Source organism: Pelophylax lessonae (genome assembly GCF_965119305.1).
Source record: "Pelophylax lessonae genome assembly, chromosome: 8".
Lineage (NCBI taxonomy): Eukaryota > Metazoa > Chordata > Amphibia > Anura > Ranidae > Pelophylax > Pelophylax lessonae.
In genome coordinates, this window is record NC_138775.1 from 34854845 (window position 1) to 34873159 (window position 18315).

Consider the following 18315-nt stretch of genomic DNA (forward strand, 5'->3'; position numbering starts at 1 on the left):
GAGACCGGATGAGCCTGATGTGGGATATACAAGATGCTCTAATGATGTCAGCCGGATGGTAAGAGGCAGTGTGGTTGGTGGAGTGTCGGTGGTGGTTTTATTCATCTGTCTGATCAGCTAATCTGTACATAAAGACTACCGGACTGATTTGACCCTCTTGAAGCTCTGCACCTCCCCTACAGCAACAGGCAGCCCTCACCTCCTGCATGAAACCTAATGATCTGAGGGCTGTAACACAAACATGGCACATTACTGAGTCAACATATAACATTTTGTTTACAAGTATATTCACTGAAGCTTCATACAAGAAGATAATTTATTTCATCATGTACATTCTTTTAAAAGAACACAGAAAGCTCACAGACAGATGGTGGCACGAACACAAATGATTCCCTTTATGGACGTCTGAGTCCGTTCTGTGCAGCCTTGGCAGAAGTGAATGCAATTTTTAATAGGCCTCCTTATAGCATGTCCCCCCTTAGCTTGGATCAGTCATGTACAAGTGGACATCATGCACCTCAGCAGAGTCAGGTCTCTCCCTACTGTCCCATCCCGCACCCTCATTGGCTACTTCTTCTTCTTCTCCTGAGTGCTGGTGAACCAAGAGTCCAGCAACTTCTTGCTGTAATAGATTTGCCAGCCATGAACCTGCACAGCCACCACCATTACCAAGTATAAGACGGACACGGCGGAGAAGCCAAAGATGAATCGGTAGGCCTTGCCATGTCGGTAGAGCTGCTGGGCCATGGGGAACATCTCCATGCTGCCATAGATGAGGGGTGCGATGCAGAAGAGGCCGGCGCTGATCATGGAGATGACCAAGTAGCTGATGTTGTTACGAGGAAAAGAGAACAGGCCCAATAGAGATGGGATGATGCTGAGCATGTACGGGTACTCCCACTGGTATGGCATGGCCACCAAACTGTGCGACACCAACTTCATATGGGCCACGCCGATCTGTGCAGCTATCAGGACCCAGATGAGAATGTGGGCGTAGATCAGCTTCTTAATTTCATTCTTCAGAGACACACTAAAAAAAGAAGAGACAATCCATCAGAGACTATGACAGAAGCACATTAGCATTTTAAGACCCCATTCACACTGCCGCGACCAGAAAGTCGCCTCATACGGGGCGACTTGTTAGCGCGACTTCAGCGCAACTTGTATGATAGACGACTTTTTACGACTTTGTATTTAGCCAATCAGAATATGATGGTTCTGGGTCATGCTCAATCACACAAAAAAAAACTTAAAAATTGTCGTTTTTGATAGAGAGCCAATTATTGAAAAAATTATTGAAAAAAAAAAAAATGAGATTTCTTAAGTGTCTGGGGGGTCTAAAAAGTGTACCTGTGAAGTTTCAGCTCTGTAGCATGTCCAGAACCAGAAAAAAAGATAATTTCTCCTTTCACACCTAAATGTGTGTATGTGTATATATACATATATGTGTGTGTGTGTATATACCCCTATACAGAAGTTTAGATGTCATGCCTGCCTCCAAAGACGCCCAAAAAATGCCCGATAAACGCCTGCAACAAAAATGCCCAGGTGGAGCGGAGCCCCATCCCTGCGCTACTAAAAATTCTAAGAAAAATTATCCTTTTTTCTTGTTCTGGACATGCTACAGAGCTGAAACTTCACAGGTACACTTTTTAGACCCCCCCAGACACTAAATCCCAAAAAAAGTCATACCTGCCTACAAAGACGCCCAAAAAATGCCTGATAAACGCCTGCAACAAAAACGCCCAGGTGGAGTGGAGCCCCATTCCTGCGCTACTAAAAATTCTAAGAAAAATTATCTTTTTTTCTGGTTCAGGACCATTTTAATGGAAAAAGTCGGATAACAAGTCACTTCAAATAAGATAAGGAGGCGACTCCCATTGAAGTCTATGGGACAAGTCGGATACAAGTCGCCTCAAAGTAGTACAGGACCCTTTTCTGAAGTCGGAGCAACTTCAGTAGTGCCAATTAAGACGGTACTGATTGATTAACATTGCTTTTGTTATGTCAAGCGACTTGGGGCGACTTGAGGGCACACAAGTCGCCTCACAAGTCACGGCAGTGTGAATGGACTCTAAAGCTGAACTTCAGGCAGAGATAAAAGACACAAATAAAAATATTCATTAATACACCACTATACATAAGCAGCATAAGTGCTTGGATCTGACCTGATATTGAACCAGGAAGACCAGGGACATCTAGTGGAGAAAAAATATCACTGTTGGGGGGGGGGGGGGGGGGGACGACAGCTCTGCACTGAAGGTGAATATGGTAGCAAAACCTGGTGTTTTTATTTAATTTTTTTTATAAAGACATCAAAAGTTACATGCTTGTTAACTAAGGAGTAGAGGAAGAGGCAATATTTCTGTCCCCTCAACTTTCCGGACTGCATGCTTGGATAAGGGTCTGGTATGGATTTGGGGGGGGACCCCACGCCATTTTTTTGCGTGGGGCTCCCCTCAAAATCCATACCAGACTCGAAGGGCCTGGTTTGGAACCTGGGGGTGATTCCCGCACCATTTTTTTCCCCATTTTTGCATGGAGTTCCCCCTCAAGATCCTCAGATCGCAATTCACACCGCAAGTCGGATCATCCTGATCCGACTTGGATGGGACTTCTATTCAAATCAATGAGCTGAAAGCCCTATCAAAGATGGTTCGTAGGCAACCATTGATTTTGATTAGAGGCAGAAAAACGCTGCTAAAAGCCAACGTGACTAAACGTGCATTAACGCCAATGGAAAAAGCTACTAAAAGCACGTTTTTACCGCTGCTTTTTCCTGGCGTTAGAAAAAACGAGCTGCAGAGCCACTGCTAACGCCCTGTGTGCATGAAGCCTTAGGAGTGTGTCTATGGGAATGTTTGACCATTCTTCCAGAAGCACATTTGTGAGGTCATGCACTGATGGACGAGAAGGCCTGGCTCGCAGTCTCCGTTCTGAATCATCCAAAAGGTGTTCTCTGGGGTTGTGGTCACGATTATGTGCAGGCCAATCAAGTTCCTCCACCCCAAACTCGCTCATCCATGTCTTTATGGACCTTGCTTTGTGCACTGGTGCGCAGTCATGTTGGAACAGGAAGGGGCCATCCCCAAACTGTTCCCACAAAGTTGGGAGCCTGAAATTGTCCAAAATGTCTTGGTATGCCGACGCCTTAAGAGTTCCCTTCACTGGAACAAAGGGGCCAAGCCCAACCCCTGAAAAACAACCCCACACCATAATCCCCCCTCCATCAAATGATTTGGACCAGTGGACAAAGCAAGGTCCATAAAGATATGGATGAGCGAGTTCGGGGTGGAGGAACGTGACTGGCCTGCACCCCGATAGAACGTCTCAAAATACCTCAATATTAACTAAGACTGGGATGCCATTAAAGTTCACGTGCTTGTAAAGGCAGGCGTCCCAATACTTTTGACAATATAGTGTATTTGCAAATGTGTGCAAGCTAAACCCATTGTTTTGAACGTGAGCTAGGAATTTTTCTTTGTTAGTTCTATTTAAGTCTTCTACAAGTTTACTTTGCATGTTTCACATTTTGTTCATTGCAGACGTGCTTAAAGCGGAATTAAAAAGAGCCGGAGGAACTTTTTTCTTCAATGGGCGTTTTCTTATTTCTTAGAAGTAAATAGTGAGGTCACCTGACCTCACTGAAGAGGCAGCTAACAAGACAGTTCACGTCTTCTTCTCTCTGCAGATACCTGCTAATGTTGGGGGCACACTGCCAGGGAAGCACAGGGTAACTCAATGACTAGAAAAAGCCAAGTGGATTTCAAAAGAACCTTTTCCAAGAAGATTATTTTGTGTGAACACCGGAGGAAGAAAAATTAATATATATAATTATATATATATATATATATATATATATATATATACAGTGGGTACGGAAAGTATTCAGACCCCCTTAAATTTTTCACTCTTTGTTATATTGCAGCCATTTGCTAAAATCATTTAAGTTCATTCTTCTTCCTCATGAATGTACACATAGCACCCCATACTGACAGAAAAACACAGAATTGTTGACATTGTTGCAGATTTATTAAAAAAGAAAAACTGAAATATCACATGGTCCTAAGTATTCAGACCCTTTGCTGTGACACTCATATATTTAACTCAGGTGCTTTCCATTTCTTCTGATCATCCTTGAGATGGTTCTACACCTTCATTTGAGTCCAGCTGTGTTTGATTATACTGATTGGACTTTATTAGGAAAGCCACACATCTGTCTATATAAGACCTTCCAGATCACAATGCATGTCAGAGCAAATGAGAATCATGAGGTCAAAGGAACTGCCTGAAGAGCTCAGAGACAGAATTGTGGCAAGGCACAGATCTGGCCAAGGTTACAAAAAGATTTCTGCTGCACTTAAGGTTCCTAAGAGCACAGTGGCCTCCATAATCCTCAAATGGAAGACGTTTGGGACGACCAGAACCCTTCCTAGAGCTGGCCGTCCGGCCAAACTGAGCTATCGGGGGAGAAGAGCCTTGGTGAGAGAGGTAAAGAAGAACCCAAAGATCACTGTGGCTGAGCTCCAGAGATGCAGTCAGGAGATGGGAGAAAGTTGTGGAAAGTCAACCATCACTGCAGCCCTCCACCAGTCGGGGCTTTATGGCAGAGTGGCCCGACGGAAGCCTCTCCTCAGTGTAAGACACATGAAAGCCCGCATGGAGTTTGCTAAAAAACACCTGAAGGACTCCAAGATGGTGAGAAATAAGATTCTCTGGTCTGATGAGACCAAAATAGAACTTCTTGGCCTTAATTCTAAGCGGTATGTGTGGAGAAAACCAGGCACTGCTCATCACCTGTCCAATACAGTCCCAACAGTGAAGCATGGTGGTGGCAGCATCATGCTGTGGGGGTGTTTTTCAGCTGCAGGGACAGGACGACTGGTTGCAATCGAGGGAAAGATGAATGCGGCCAAGTACAGGGATATCCTGGACAAAAACCTTCTCCAGAGTGCTCTGGACCTCAGACTGGGCCGAAGGTTTACCTTCCAACAAGACAATGACCCTAAGCACACAGCTAAAATAATGAAGGAGTGGCTTCACAACAACTCCGTGACTGTTCTTGAATGGCCCAGCCAGAGCCCTGACTTAAACCCAATTGAGCATCTCTGGAGAGACCTAAAAATGGCTGTCCACCAACGTTTACCATCCAACCTGACAGAACTGGAGAGGATCTGCAAGGAGGAATGGCAGAGGATCCCCAAATCCAGGTGTGAAAGACTTGTTGCATCTTTCCCAAAAAGACTCCTGGCTGTATTAGATCAAAAGGGGGCTTCTACTAAATACTGAGCAAAGGGTCTGAATACTTAGGACCATGTGATATTTCAGTTTTTCTTTTTTAATAAATCTGCAACAATGTCAACAATTCTGTGTTTTTCTGTCAGTATGGGGTGCTATGTGTACATTCATGAGGAAGAAGAATGAACTTAAATGATTTTAGCAAATGGCTGCAATATAACAAAGAGTGAAAAATTTAAGGGGGTCTGAATACTTTCCGTACCCACTGTATATATATATCTCAGAGGTGGGATCTCAGAGGTGATCAAATACCACCAAAAGAAAGCTCTATTTGTGGGAAAAAAAGGGCATCAATTTTATTTGGGTACAGTGTCGCACGACCGCGCAATTGTCCGTTAAAAGTAACGCAGTGCTGAATCGCAAAATATGGCCTGGTCATTAAGGGGGGAAAATCTTCCGGGTTCAGAAGTGGATAAACAGGTATCACCAGCCAAAACTTTTGTTTTAAATTTAAGTGTAGTGAAGAGGGGTAAAACCTGATTTTCTGTTCTTTGAGGCCCACTGGGGAACACTGTGACAACATGTGAAGCAAAATCTCCAAGAGAAGAGAAAAGATAAGCCAGTTATACACACAAAGTTTTCTTTTTTGTTGAACGAAAAAAAAACAGATTTCTGCATCAACATCAGCGATGTCGAGATCTCCGCTGCTGGGCAACTGTATTCTGACAGCCAGAACCCCCTTTCCCCCCCCCTTCCCCTGTCAAAATTCACAGATCAGCCATTGACTGCAAGCGCCAATCAAATGCGGTTTTCCAACAGGATTATTAGACAGATGCAGATCGTTAGTTTGGCTTCTGTTGAACAGATCGCAGTAAACATGTACTGCTGAACCAGCTATAGAGACCCTCCACAACTTTTTGTTTTCCAGTGCCCCCCCCCCCCCCTGGAGATTTTCTATACCTTCTAGTCTGGATGACAATGCTATCAGTGGGACAAGAAGTGAGGAGCTCCCAGTGAGCACTAAAAACCTGGCAGAGGCTCCAACCCTCCCCTACTCTATCTACTCTAGTTTGCAAGTGCTATAGAAGCAATGCATTATGGGAGCTACCTATCAGTTTTAAAGAGAAGTTCGGGAATTGAAAATAAGAAACATTTATACTTACCTGCTGCATCTGTTCCTCCCTGCCTCTAAGACCAAGAACTGAGCGATCAAACACCAGTGATCGCTCAGGTCCTAGTCTTCAGTGAGCAGAGAGCCACTGAGTGACTATCAGTCATCGGCTCTCTGCTCTGCCCCTCCAGCGCTCACTGGAGTGTCAGGCAGTAGAGGGGGCAGGAGAGGTTGACTCAGTCTCCCAGTGGCACGCTGAGAGTCAGAACCAGCTGCCGGTCCAGGCATCTGGATGGATCCCAACATTAAAGCGGAGTTCCACGCAAAAGTGGAACTTCCGCTCTTTTGTTTCACCCTCCGGTGCCACATTTGGTACCCTTCCCCACTTCCGGGATACGGCCCCGTCCTTTGGAAGTTTGGCCCCTCCTCCTTCCTCCTTCTCCCGCCGCCGAGCCAATAGTAACGCGCAGCGCGCTTCGCACATGCGCAGTAGGGACCCGCCCGTGAAGCCGCAAGGCTTCACTGCCAGGTTCCCTTACCGGTAATGGCGGCGGCAGCTGATGGAAACATCGGCTGCGGTGCCGACATCGCTGGACTCCAGGACAGGTAAGTGTCCTAATATTAAAAGTCAGCAGCTACAGTATGTGTAGCTGCTGACTTTTAATTGTTGGAGGTGGTGGAGGGGGGAGTCGGAACTCCACTTTAAAGTCGGGATCTATCCAGAGCCTGGACCGGCTGACTGACATGGAATTTAGCCCGCTTACAGCCAATAATGGGTCAAAAGGAGTTCAGAACAAAGTGCACGCCTGTGACCAATAGCTGAAGGAGGGCCAAAAGAGCTTTGGCCATACTTCTCCTTCAAATAAGGTCTTTTACACACGCATCTGAGCCTGTGCAACCCAAACTCTGGTGTATTTTCCCTGCCTGGGAGGCCCGAGTGCTGTGTAGAGTCACCCATAGACACGAATGGCTGTGCACGGCTGTACTCCGGTATGTAGCTACGCTTTCATACAGGTGTAATCAAAATATTGAAAACTTTTATTTTTTGCACATACATCTATGCTGAAATTTTATTTATATGAGCACCCGGTGTATAACCAAATATGGATGTGCACAGCCATTCATGTCTATGGGAGACTGCACCCACTATGTGGATTATCTTGGCAGGGAAATATGCTAACATTTATATTGCATGGGCTCAACCACCCATGTGCATGAGGCCTAATTTTCTTTTTTTTTTTTCAAGGCATGGACTCTTGGACAACATACGAGAAAAGGACAGTAAAATATCTACCAATAAGCACTGGTAGATAAAACTATTCTGGAAACTGTGGGACAGGACCGTGGAAAATGGGTTTAGAAGGGAAATTTTCCTTTAAAGGTTTGACTGAGTATGAATAACAGGCCTGGTCTAATTTCCCCATAAAGCTTCCTCATTACCCACTTGACGACCGCACGCCCTCCGCAGATATACAGGTACAGAGATCCGCAGGAGCGATCCTGGGGGCACGCACTTGTCCCCATTAGCCAGCGGGATAGCTGATTCACGGGGCGGGCACCCGCGACTGCCACTGAGCACCCGCCATCGCTCCCCGTGGAGAGAGAACGGCAGTCGGCTGTTGTAAACACATCAGACCGTTGTTCTCTCTGGAATGTACACAGAGCTATTTAGGATCACAGGTCTCGGTGTTGATTCTACAAGCCCCGCCCCCTCACAGTTAGAAAACACCACCTAGGCATACACTTAACCCTTTGATCCCCCCCTTGAATTAACCTCTTCCCTGCCAGTGTCATTATTACAGTAACAATGCATATTGTTAGCACTGATTAATGTAGTAATGTCACTGGTCCCCCCAAAAATGTCAGTTAGGGGTTCGATCTGTCCGCTGCTATGTTGCAGTCCAGCTAAAAACCGCTGATTTCCGCCATTACTAGTAAAAAAAAAAAAAAAAAAAAAAAAAAAAAAGGAAATATTTGACAAATCTTTCCCCTAGTTTGTAGACGCGATAACTTTTGCGCAAACCAATCAAAATAGGCTGATTAAAAAATAAGATTTTTTTTTTACCAAAAATATGTGGCAGAATACAAATTGGCCTAAAATTATGAAAAAAATTGATCTTTACATTTTTTTTATTGGGAATGTTATATAGCAGAATGTAAAAAATATTGGGTTTTTTCAGAATTGTTGCTTTTTTTTTTTTTATAGCGCACAAAATAAAAGTCGCACAGGTGATCAAATACCACCAAAAGAAAGCTCCATTTATGGGAAAAAATTATATCAATTTTATTTGGGTACAACGTCGCACGACCGCGCAATTCTCCAGTAAATTAATCGCAGTGCCAAATCTCAAAAAATGGCCTGGTCATTAGGGGGGAAAACCTTCCAGGCCAGAAGTGGAAAGACTTTTCTTGCCAACAACTGTCATGGCTATCGCATTTCCCCCAAAAATAAAAAACGCAAAAAATTTTTATAAGCGAATACAAAAAGGTGTGTTTGCATAAAACAGGGAGTTTCTCCGTGTTATCCCAGGCAGTGGTTAAACAAAAACAGAGTTATGCAAACCCATCCATGAAAAACAAAGCTTTCGATGTGATTAGAAGATGCATGCGGACAACTGACAAGAAGACAGCAGTGCCACCAAGTGGCAGGAAATATTTTTACAGCCAGACTGGTGTAGTTGCTAAAAGAAAAAACAAAAATACTCAAAAGGATTTTATAATAGGAAATTATAATAGGAAAGTCATTAACCACTTAACCCCCGGAAGATTTTACCCCCTTCTTGACCAGGGCCTATTTTGCGATTCGGCACTGCGTGACTTTAACGGACAATTGCGCAGATGTGCGACGCTGTACCCAAACGAATTTGGCGTCCTTTTTTTCCCCACAAACAGAGCTTTCTTTTGGTGGTATTTGATCACCTGTGAGATTTTTTGATCATCCGCTATAAACAAAAAAAGAGCGTCAATTTCGCAAAAATAATATTTTTCACATTTTTTATATGAAATTCCCCAAAAAAAAAAAAAACCGCAAAAAGCGTATTTTGATTGGTTTGCGCAAAAGTTATTGCGTTTACTAACAAAGGGAAAGATTTTTGTCATTTTTGTTGTTTTTTTTAGTGCGCAACAGCGGCGATCTGCGTTTTTTTTTGCGGGGCTGCGCCATTGGGGCGGACAGATCGGACCCTTGACTGACATTTTTGACACTTTTGGGGTTACCAGTGACATTACTACAGTAATCAGTGCTATATATATGCACTGTTACTGTAAAAATGACAGTGGCAGTGAAGGAGTTAACTGTATTGGAGAGGGAGGGGTTAAGTGTGTCCTAGGGGCGTGCTTCTAACTGTGATTGGCTGTGGCTTGATGTGTAAGAACAGTGATCAACGGTCCTACATAGTAGAACCGTTTGATCATCATTCTTACACAGGGAGAACTGACAGGCGGCTTTGTTTACATCAGCCGCCTGCCTTTCTCCCGCTGTCACGGATGATCGGATCCGCCGGGCACACGCGCGGGGAGGGGGGGGTTCATGACCGCGCGGGAGCGCGCTCGCTCCCAAAACCCTCACAGGCTAGCGACGTAGCCCTACGTTACTCTGCCTGTGAGGGGCTGACTGCCGACATAAATAGTCGTGCGGCAGTCGGCAAGTGGTTAAAAGTAGATCTAAATGAAGAAATGACACTTTGCTACAATGTAAAGTAGTGAGTGTACAGCTTGTATAACAGTGTACATTTGCTGTCCCCTCAAAATACCTCAACACACAGCCATTAATGTCTAAATCGCTGGCAACAAAAGTGAGTACACCCCTAAGTGAAAATGTAAAAAAAGTGTCAATATTTTGTGTGGCCACCATTATTTTCCAGCACTGCCTTAACCCTCTTGGGCATGGAGTTCACCAGAGCTTCACAGGTTACCACTGGAGTCCTTTTCCACTCCTCCATGAGGACATCACGGAGCTGGTGGATGTTAGAGACCTTGAGCTCCTCCACCCTGTTTGAGGATGCCCCACAGATGCTCAATAGGATTTAGGTCTGGAGACATGCTTGACCAGTCCTTCAGCTTCGTTAGCAGGGCAATGGCCATCTTGGAGGTGTGTTTGGGGTTGTTATGTTGGAATACTGCCCTGCGGCTCAGTCTCCGAAGGGAGGGATCATACTCTGCTTCAGTGTGTCACAGTACATGTTGGCATTCATGGTTCCCTCAATGAACTGTAGCTCCCCAGTGCAGCACTCATGCAACCCCAGACCCTGACATTCCCACCACCATGCTTGACTGTAGGCAAGACACACTTGTCTTTGTACTCCTCACCTGGTTGCTGCCACACACACTTGACACCATCTGAAGCAAATAAGTTTATCTTGGCCTCCCATGGCGAGGCCTGTTCTGAGTGGAACCTGTCCTGTTAAACAGCTGTATGGTCTTGGCCACCATGCTGCAGCTCAGTTTCAGGGTCTTGGCAATCTTCTTATAGCCTAGGCCATCTTTATGTAGAGTAACAATTCTTTTTTTCAGATCCTCAGAGAGTTCTTTGCCATGAGGTGCCATGTTGAACTTCTAGTGACCAGTATGAGTGAGAGCGATAACACCAACTTGATGTAACACACCTGCTCCCTATTCACACCTGAGACCTTGTAACACTAACGAGTCACATGACACAGAGAAGGGAAAATTACTAATTGGGCCCAATTTGGACATTTTCACTTAGGGGTGTACTCTTTTGTTGCCAGCGGTTTAGACATTAATGTCTGTGTGTTGAGTTATTTTGAGGGGACAGCAAATTTACACTGTTATACAACCTGTACACTCACTACTTTACATTGTAGCAAAGTGTCATTGTCACATGAAAATATATTATAAAAAATTTACAAAAATGTGCGGGGTGTACTCACTTTTGTGAGATACTGTACATGTTCGAGCATTTCCTGTTATAGCGTGACAACTATCTACCAACCGTGCTCCTGTGCCGCCCTATTGCATGTCCTAGCTGTGCCAACACTTATTGCACAGGCAATGTCTACCACTGTCATTATCTGGAATCTGGTCCAGGCCAATGATATGCAGCCAACACCGAAGCTCAGCTGCCTGTTTTTATCCCCCCTCCCCCACCGAGCTGCCTGTGTGAAAGAGCCCTAACTACCCCTGTCTTGAAGTAGTCTTTACTAGTCCCATTAGATTTGATCTACACTATCCACTTGCCCTCCAGGTTTTATCCCCTTTATAACCAGGCCATTTTTTTGCTTTTTGACTCTGCGCTACTTTAAAGTGTTTGTAAAGGCAGAAGGTTTTTTATCTTGATGCATTCTATGCATTAAGATTAAAAAAAAACCTTCTGTGTGCAGCAGCCCCCCTAATGCTTACCCGAGTCCCATCTCAATCCAGCAATGTTGCACGAGAGCAACGAAATCCGGGGACTCTCCCTCATTATTGAATAAATAATAGTTTATAGACAAATAAATAAATACGTCTTCATTTAAATTATAAAAAAATACATTAAAAAAAGTCCACATATAATCCCACACGTGAATAGCATCCTCAGTGAGTATAGGAAAGGTTCCTCTCCATCAGCATGTAGATGCACTAAGCACTCACCAGACCTAATCGACCCCCATTACAGGGAGTCAAATTGCGCATAAGGTAAAATCCAAGATGTCATACATGAGGTCACAAGAATGATTTCAAACCGCTGCTGTCATCCATTCAATATGTATATATGGCGTATTCAAAGCTCCAGTATGGCCATATAGAGAGGGAGAGGAAGAAAGAGGAAGAAACACTCTCATGGTGCAGTATATCAAATCCTTTACTTAACCACTTCTGGACCGGAAGATTTTCCTGCTTAATGACCAGGACTGCATTACTTTAACGGACAGTTGCGCGGTAGTGCAACACTGTACACAAATAAAATGGACGTCCTTTTTTTCCCCACAAATAGAGCTTTCTTTTGGTGGTATTTGATCACCTGTGCCATTTTTTGCGCTATAAACAAAAAAAAAGGGAGAGACAATTTCGAAAATAAAAACAATATTTTTCACATTCTGCTATACAACATTCTCAAAAAAAATAAAAAAAATTGCATATATATATATATATATATATATATATATATATATATATATATATATATATATATATATAAAATTTAACATTTTAGGCCAATTTGTTTGCTGCTACATATTTTTTGGTAAAAATCGCAATAAGCGTATTTCGATTGGTTTGCGCAAAAGCTATTGCGTCTACTAACTATGGGAAAGATTTATGTCATTTTTATTGTTTTTTTTTTTTTTTTTTACTAATTGCGGCGATCTGCGATTTTTTGCGGGACTGTGACATTGCGGCGGACAGATCGGACCCCTAACTGACATTTTTGACACTTTTGGGGGTCCAGTGACATTACTACAGTAATCAGTGCTAAAATATGCACTGTTACTGTAATAATGACACTGGTAGGGAAGGGGTTAACACTGTGGGTGATCAAGGGGTTAAATGTAAGCCTAGGGGAGTGATTCTAACTGTGGGGGGGGGCGTGGCTTGTGAAATTATCATAGAGACATGCGATCCTATATAGCAGGATCACAGGAGCTCTAAGATCATTGCAGGGAGGACGGACGGCTGTGTCCTTCTCCCTCAGCGGGGAGAGATCGCCCATGTCAGATGGCAATCGGAGCCACCTGACACACGCACAGGCTTCCCCGCTGACTAGCGGGGGCGGGAGCGCGCCGCTAGCTGCGCGCGCTCGCCCTCTAGCCTCCTGAGAGCGAGCGACGTAGAGCTATGTCGGTTCGCCCAGGAGCGGCTGCCTGCTGCAGTAAATCTGCGGTGGGCGGTCGTAAAGGGGTTATAGAAAAAAAAAAGAAAAGGAATTGCACTTACATTAAAGACAGGGATCAGCATGTATTGTATAGGAATCGCCGGTTTGTGCTCCACCTGCGTTCCAGCTGACCGAAAATTACGTATCTCAGACACCACCAAACGCCGTTTCGTCAGTCTATGTCTGACGTCCTCACAGGGGCGATCAAAGGGTTAACTGTGTGCCTTTAAATGCTTGGTGTGTGTGTGTGCTGATTTTACTAAGGCAAGTGCCGTTTTTTTATTCCCTGCTTTACAGGGAAACAAAAACTTGTACATCCCTACTGTCAAGACAGAGCCCTGTGTTGTTTACAATCACAGAGCTCTGTCCTGTCATCTGCTTCGCCAATCCTCGGGTCTCGGCCATCAATCGTTGCCGGAAGCCACTGATCAGCTAGTGCTGTAACTAATCACAGCACAGCCAAGGTGGCGTGCGCCCCCTACCTTGAAGAGCTGGATCACATAAGATACTTGTATGTTAGGCGGTCAGCAAGCAGCTATAGTACTTTGGACTACTTTTTGTTACCTTTAAAAAAAAAAAAAAAAAAAACTTTACTAAAAACTAGGAAAAAAATTCAGAGATGAAGTGGGGCCTCCCCATAATAGTCCCAGCAGAAGAGTAGGAAAACCTGGGTGTAGAAATCATTTAAAACCTTATGCATTCTAAACATTATGCGTGCAGAAGCCCCCTATTACTTACCTGAGCCCACTCTCAATCCAGCCACATCCACCAGAGCCTTGCCTCTCTGGGGACTCTTATTTCTGATTGGCTTTTGGCAGTAGCGGGAGCCATTGGCTCCAGATGCTGTCAATCACAGCCAGTGAGCCAATCAGGAGACAGATGGGGTGGAGCAAAGCCACAGCTCCGTGTGTGAATGGACACACACAGCTGCGGGTCAGGAGTGCACCTGTTTGGGTGCCCCCAGAGCAAGCTACTTGCTGTGGAGACACCTGGCAGAAGGGTGGAGCCAAGAGCGCCGGTGTGGGACCCGAGAAGAGGAGGATCCAGGCTGCTCTGTGCAAAAGCACTGCACAGAGCAGGTGAGTATAGCTACTAAAAGCTAAAGTGTCATTAAAACAACCTCCCTGACCTTTAATTAGATTGGAGTTCTTCTTCAATGACGTACTTTCTGACACAAACTGTGCCATAAATCTTTGCTCCTGGCACGGATCAGTTCTTCTAAAGGACTCACATACCAATTACTCAACCCTTAGACAGGTATGAACACCTGAAATGTCACCTGTTTTCATGACTCCTAATTACTAACTGTGCCTGTAGTGAAATTTCCACAGGTATGACAATGACTGCATTCTTCTAAACTGTTGGTAGAGCTGCGCAATTAATCGTTAAAAAAAATTGCGATCTCGATTCTCTCCCCCCTCCTTCACGATCTTAAAACAGCATGTCCTTGATTCTTACAAAGCCATTCTCTGCTCACTCACAGCTGTCAAAAAAAAAAAAAAGAGCCCCGGAAAATGTTCATCAACATTGTTAAGGCTGCTAGATAACTATAAATACGTTTTACAATGTATCATTTCATTCTTTTAGATCAGAGGAGTAAACTTCCGTCTGTAAGTGAGGGCAGTTTAAAGCGGAGTTCCGGCCCCGGGGGTGAAATTTAGATAAAAATACCCCCGGGACAGTCAGGGCTAGTACATTCCACAATGGATAGCCTCTGAACTGTCCTGGGTCGCACTTACCTTTTAGGAGAAATACTTACCTTGAAAATGTCTTCTCCAGCGCTGCCATCTCAGGTGTGGGCAGCTGAAGCCGCAGCGTTCCTCTTCCGTGTCCTCTTCTCCCAGAATGCCCTGCACCGGCCCCGCTCGTCACTTCCGGTGCAGGCGCGTCATCCTGGCATGCCCAGAAGCTGTTTAGCAGGGAATGCCACGCCTGCACTGGAAGTGACGAGCGGGGCCGGTGCAGGCGCATTGATTCCTGGGAGCGATTACGTTCAGCTCCCAGGAGTCAATGCAAGCCGGAAGTGACGGCGCGGGCCACGGCCGCAGAGGGAGGAAGTGGAAGAAAGGTGATTATATTTTCTGCAATAACAAGGTAAGTAAACCAAAAAAAAAAAATCGTAATTATCCATTTCTTTTTCAGGTGACCTAGAGCAAGCGGATGGGCCAAAGTCAATTTTGAGGCCGGAACTCCGCTTTAACCTCTAAGCCTCAGTTCACACTATAGCGATGACAGACATCGCATGTGATTCGGAGCGCAGTACTCTGAAAAGCACATGCTATGTCTGTGCGATGCGAATTCAGCCATACAGATTGTATGGCTGAATTTGCATCGGATTCGGACAGAACACACACACACAGGTGGTTCACACCAATGAGATCCGATTCATGTCCGAACTGTCAGTTCGCACTGCGATATGCAAACTGATCTGGGGGTGTTGTTAACTTTGCATTGACATCCCCTGCGATTCGTATATGGCAGTGTGAACTGCCTGTGATTTGAATGTGATCAGTGGCGGCTGGTGCTCAAAATTTTTTTTGGGGGGGGGGGGGGGGACAAAAAGAAAAATGTAATAGGTATTGCTGTGCGGCAAAAAACGCGGTAAAAAAATTGCGTGACTTTGAGGTCATGGTACAGGCATGGCACAGGTGATGGTACAGGCATGGCACAGGTGATGGTACAGGCATGGCACAGGTGATGGTACAGGCATGGCACAGGTCGGCTTCAATCACTTACCTGCTCTCCTCCTGGGCTGCCTGCGAGACGTCCAGGGCGCTGCTCCTCTCCTCGAGTCCTCTTCTTCTGACGGCGGCGGGATTCCGGGAACCGTCCACGGCGCTGCTCGTCTCGTCCTCTTCAGTCTTCTGGTCTTCCGATCGGTCCGGGCGGCGGGAAGGAGATTGGGCGGTGACGGTGCGTGACTGACGCACGCACCGGCACCGCCCCCATTGCGACGTCAGCGGGGTCAACAATCGGATGTCCTGGATGATGATGATTGGTCCAGGCTGGAGACTGGACCAATCACAGCCAGGATATCACGAAAGTGGGGGTGTCCTAGCCCTATGACCTGCGCCCAGGTTACGCCCCCAGAAGGCAGCCAATCGGCGCCTCTTCTGAGTCGTAAACCCCCCCCCCCCCCCCATAGCCACCACATAGGCCGGCGAACTTTATTGTTCTTTTTGTATTTTTTTTTCCTTTTTTTTTTTTTTTAGGGGGGGGCGGCGCCCTGGCGCCCCCTATGCACAGGCCGCCACTGAATGGGATGATCGAACCTGCAGTGGATTCGCAGGGTTCCCGCATCGCATATGTTTGGACCGAGCCTTAAAAACTAAGCCTTTTTCTGACATTTGTTGCTTACAAGTTAAAATCAGTATTTTTTGCTAGAAAATTACTTAGAACCCCAAAACATATATATATATATATATAATTTTTAGCAGAGACCCTAGAGAATAAAATCTCGATCATTGCAATCTTTTATGTCACACGGTATTTGCGCAGAAGTCTTTCAAACGCAGTTTTTTGGGAAAAAATACACTTTAATGAATTTAAAGCGTAACTCCACTCCACTCCAGCGTAAAAAAACAAACATTCCCCTCTGGGTGATCTCTGTACATTGCAAGAATTTTAACAAACTTTGTTGCAGATTTTTACCTTTTGTTGTTCTGAAGAAATCATTGTTTGTTTGCTGTGCTGAGTGGGTTGAATGGGAGTGGTTTCATAATTATCTGTCTGCTGTGGCAGCTGCAGAGCTCTAATGAGGAAATCTGCTTGGAATGCATCCCTTTAGACGTGTTCCTATTGTGAGTATCTCACCAAAAATGAAATTTTTGTTGCAGGGGATGCCAGAAATCTGACTTGTATCTTAGTGCAGACTTCTGGGAAAATTGGTGAGCCAATCACGCAAGCAGAAAATTATGTTTCTGGGGTGTGGTCAGTATACATTCTGTGTACAGAACAGCTCCAGGTGGCCATATTGCATTGCATTTTCAGAAAATGACAACGGCTGCAGATTGAAAAGGAAAGGTCATTCTTAACATTCAATCACAATATGATTTGTGTCGCAACTGTATACGTTATTTTACGCTGTTTTTTCTTTATTTGCAGATTTTTTTTCCCCCCACGAAAGTGGAGTTAACCCTTTAAAAAAAAAAAACTAAACAGTAAAGTTAGCCCAACTTTTTTGTATAATGTAAAAGATAATGTTACGCCAGGAATCATGAGACAATCGTGATTTTTATTCTAAGCAAAAAAATTGTGATTCTCATTTTATCCAGAATCGTGCAGCTCTAACTGTTTGTTATGGTATTTTGTTCGGAATATAGCTTTAAGCTGTTTTACATGTTTTCAAGACTTCAGTGGCTGTGTACATACCATACATTGTTAAGAACTTGTAAGCCGGAACAGGAGTTCATAACATGGTCAGGACAGGTGGGGAGGTAGGCATAGGAGGGGTTGCCTTGGGTTACTCAGCAGAAGGGATACAAGAACAGCAGGGCTGCGAAGGATGGGGGGGGGGCACTTGGGTGCTAAATGAACTTCCGGTGCCGCAGCGTATGGTATGACGGCACCTGCGCCGGAACTGACATCAGGGCCGGTGCAGGCGCATTGATTCCTGGGAGCAATGACGTTCAGCTCCCAGGAATCATTGCAAATCAGGAAGTGACGAATCGCCGTGGCCGCCGAGGGGAGGAAGAGGAAGTAAGGTAAGTATATTTTCTTCTAAACAAAAGTAAAAAAAATAAAATTGCGATTATCCATTTGTTTTTCAGGTGACCCGGAGCAAGAAGATGGAGGTAAGTGTAATATTAGGGTGTAACTCCACTTTAAGGTGTTTCAGTATTCACTGTGCTTCTCCCTTTTAAGCCCTGTACACACGAGTCGAAATTCGGCCGGGAATTTTTGTCCGACGACCGATCTGCCGATTTTCGGCTTGTTAGTATGATGCTTCCGACAACCGACTCCGACTTTTTGGCCCGAAAAAATTCTGGTGTGCAGACTATAAAATTTTTGTCCTCCGTCAAAACACGTCCGATTTTCGTGCAGTCAGTACAGATTTCGACAGGGAAAAATCTTATGAGCAAGACTGGGCATGCTCAGAGATGAAAGAACACAAAGAAAGCAACCCAACACATGACATCACTTCTGAAGTAGAATTCTG

General features: G+C 44.9%; 1 protein-coding gene across 1 annotated transcript in view; it reads right to left on the reverse strand.

Moving 5' to 3' along the window:
• Positions 1-298: 298 nt before the first annotated feature.
• Positions 299-18315, reverse strand: part of JAGN1 (jagunal homolog 1) — a 29389-nt gene continuing 11372 nt past the window's right edge. The window contains exon 3 of the mRNA XM_082265513.1: positions 299-1030. Within this exon, the coding sequence (XP_082121639.1) occupies positions 568-1030 (463 nt within the window). The 3' untranslated portion in view covers positions 299-567. The remainder of the gene's footprint in view (positions 1031-18315) is intronic.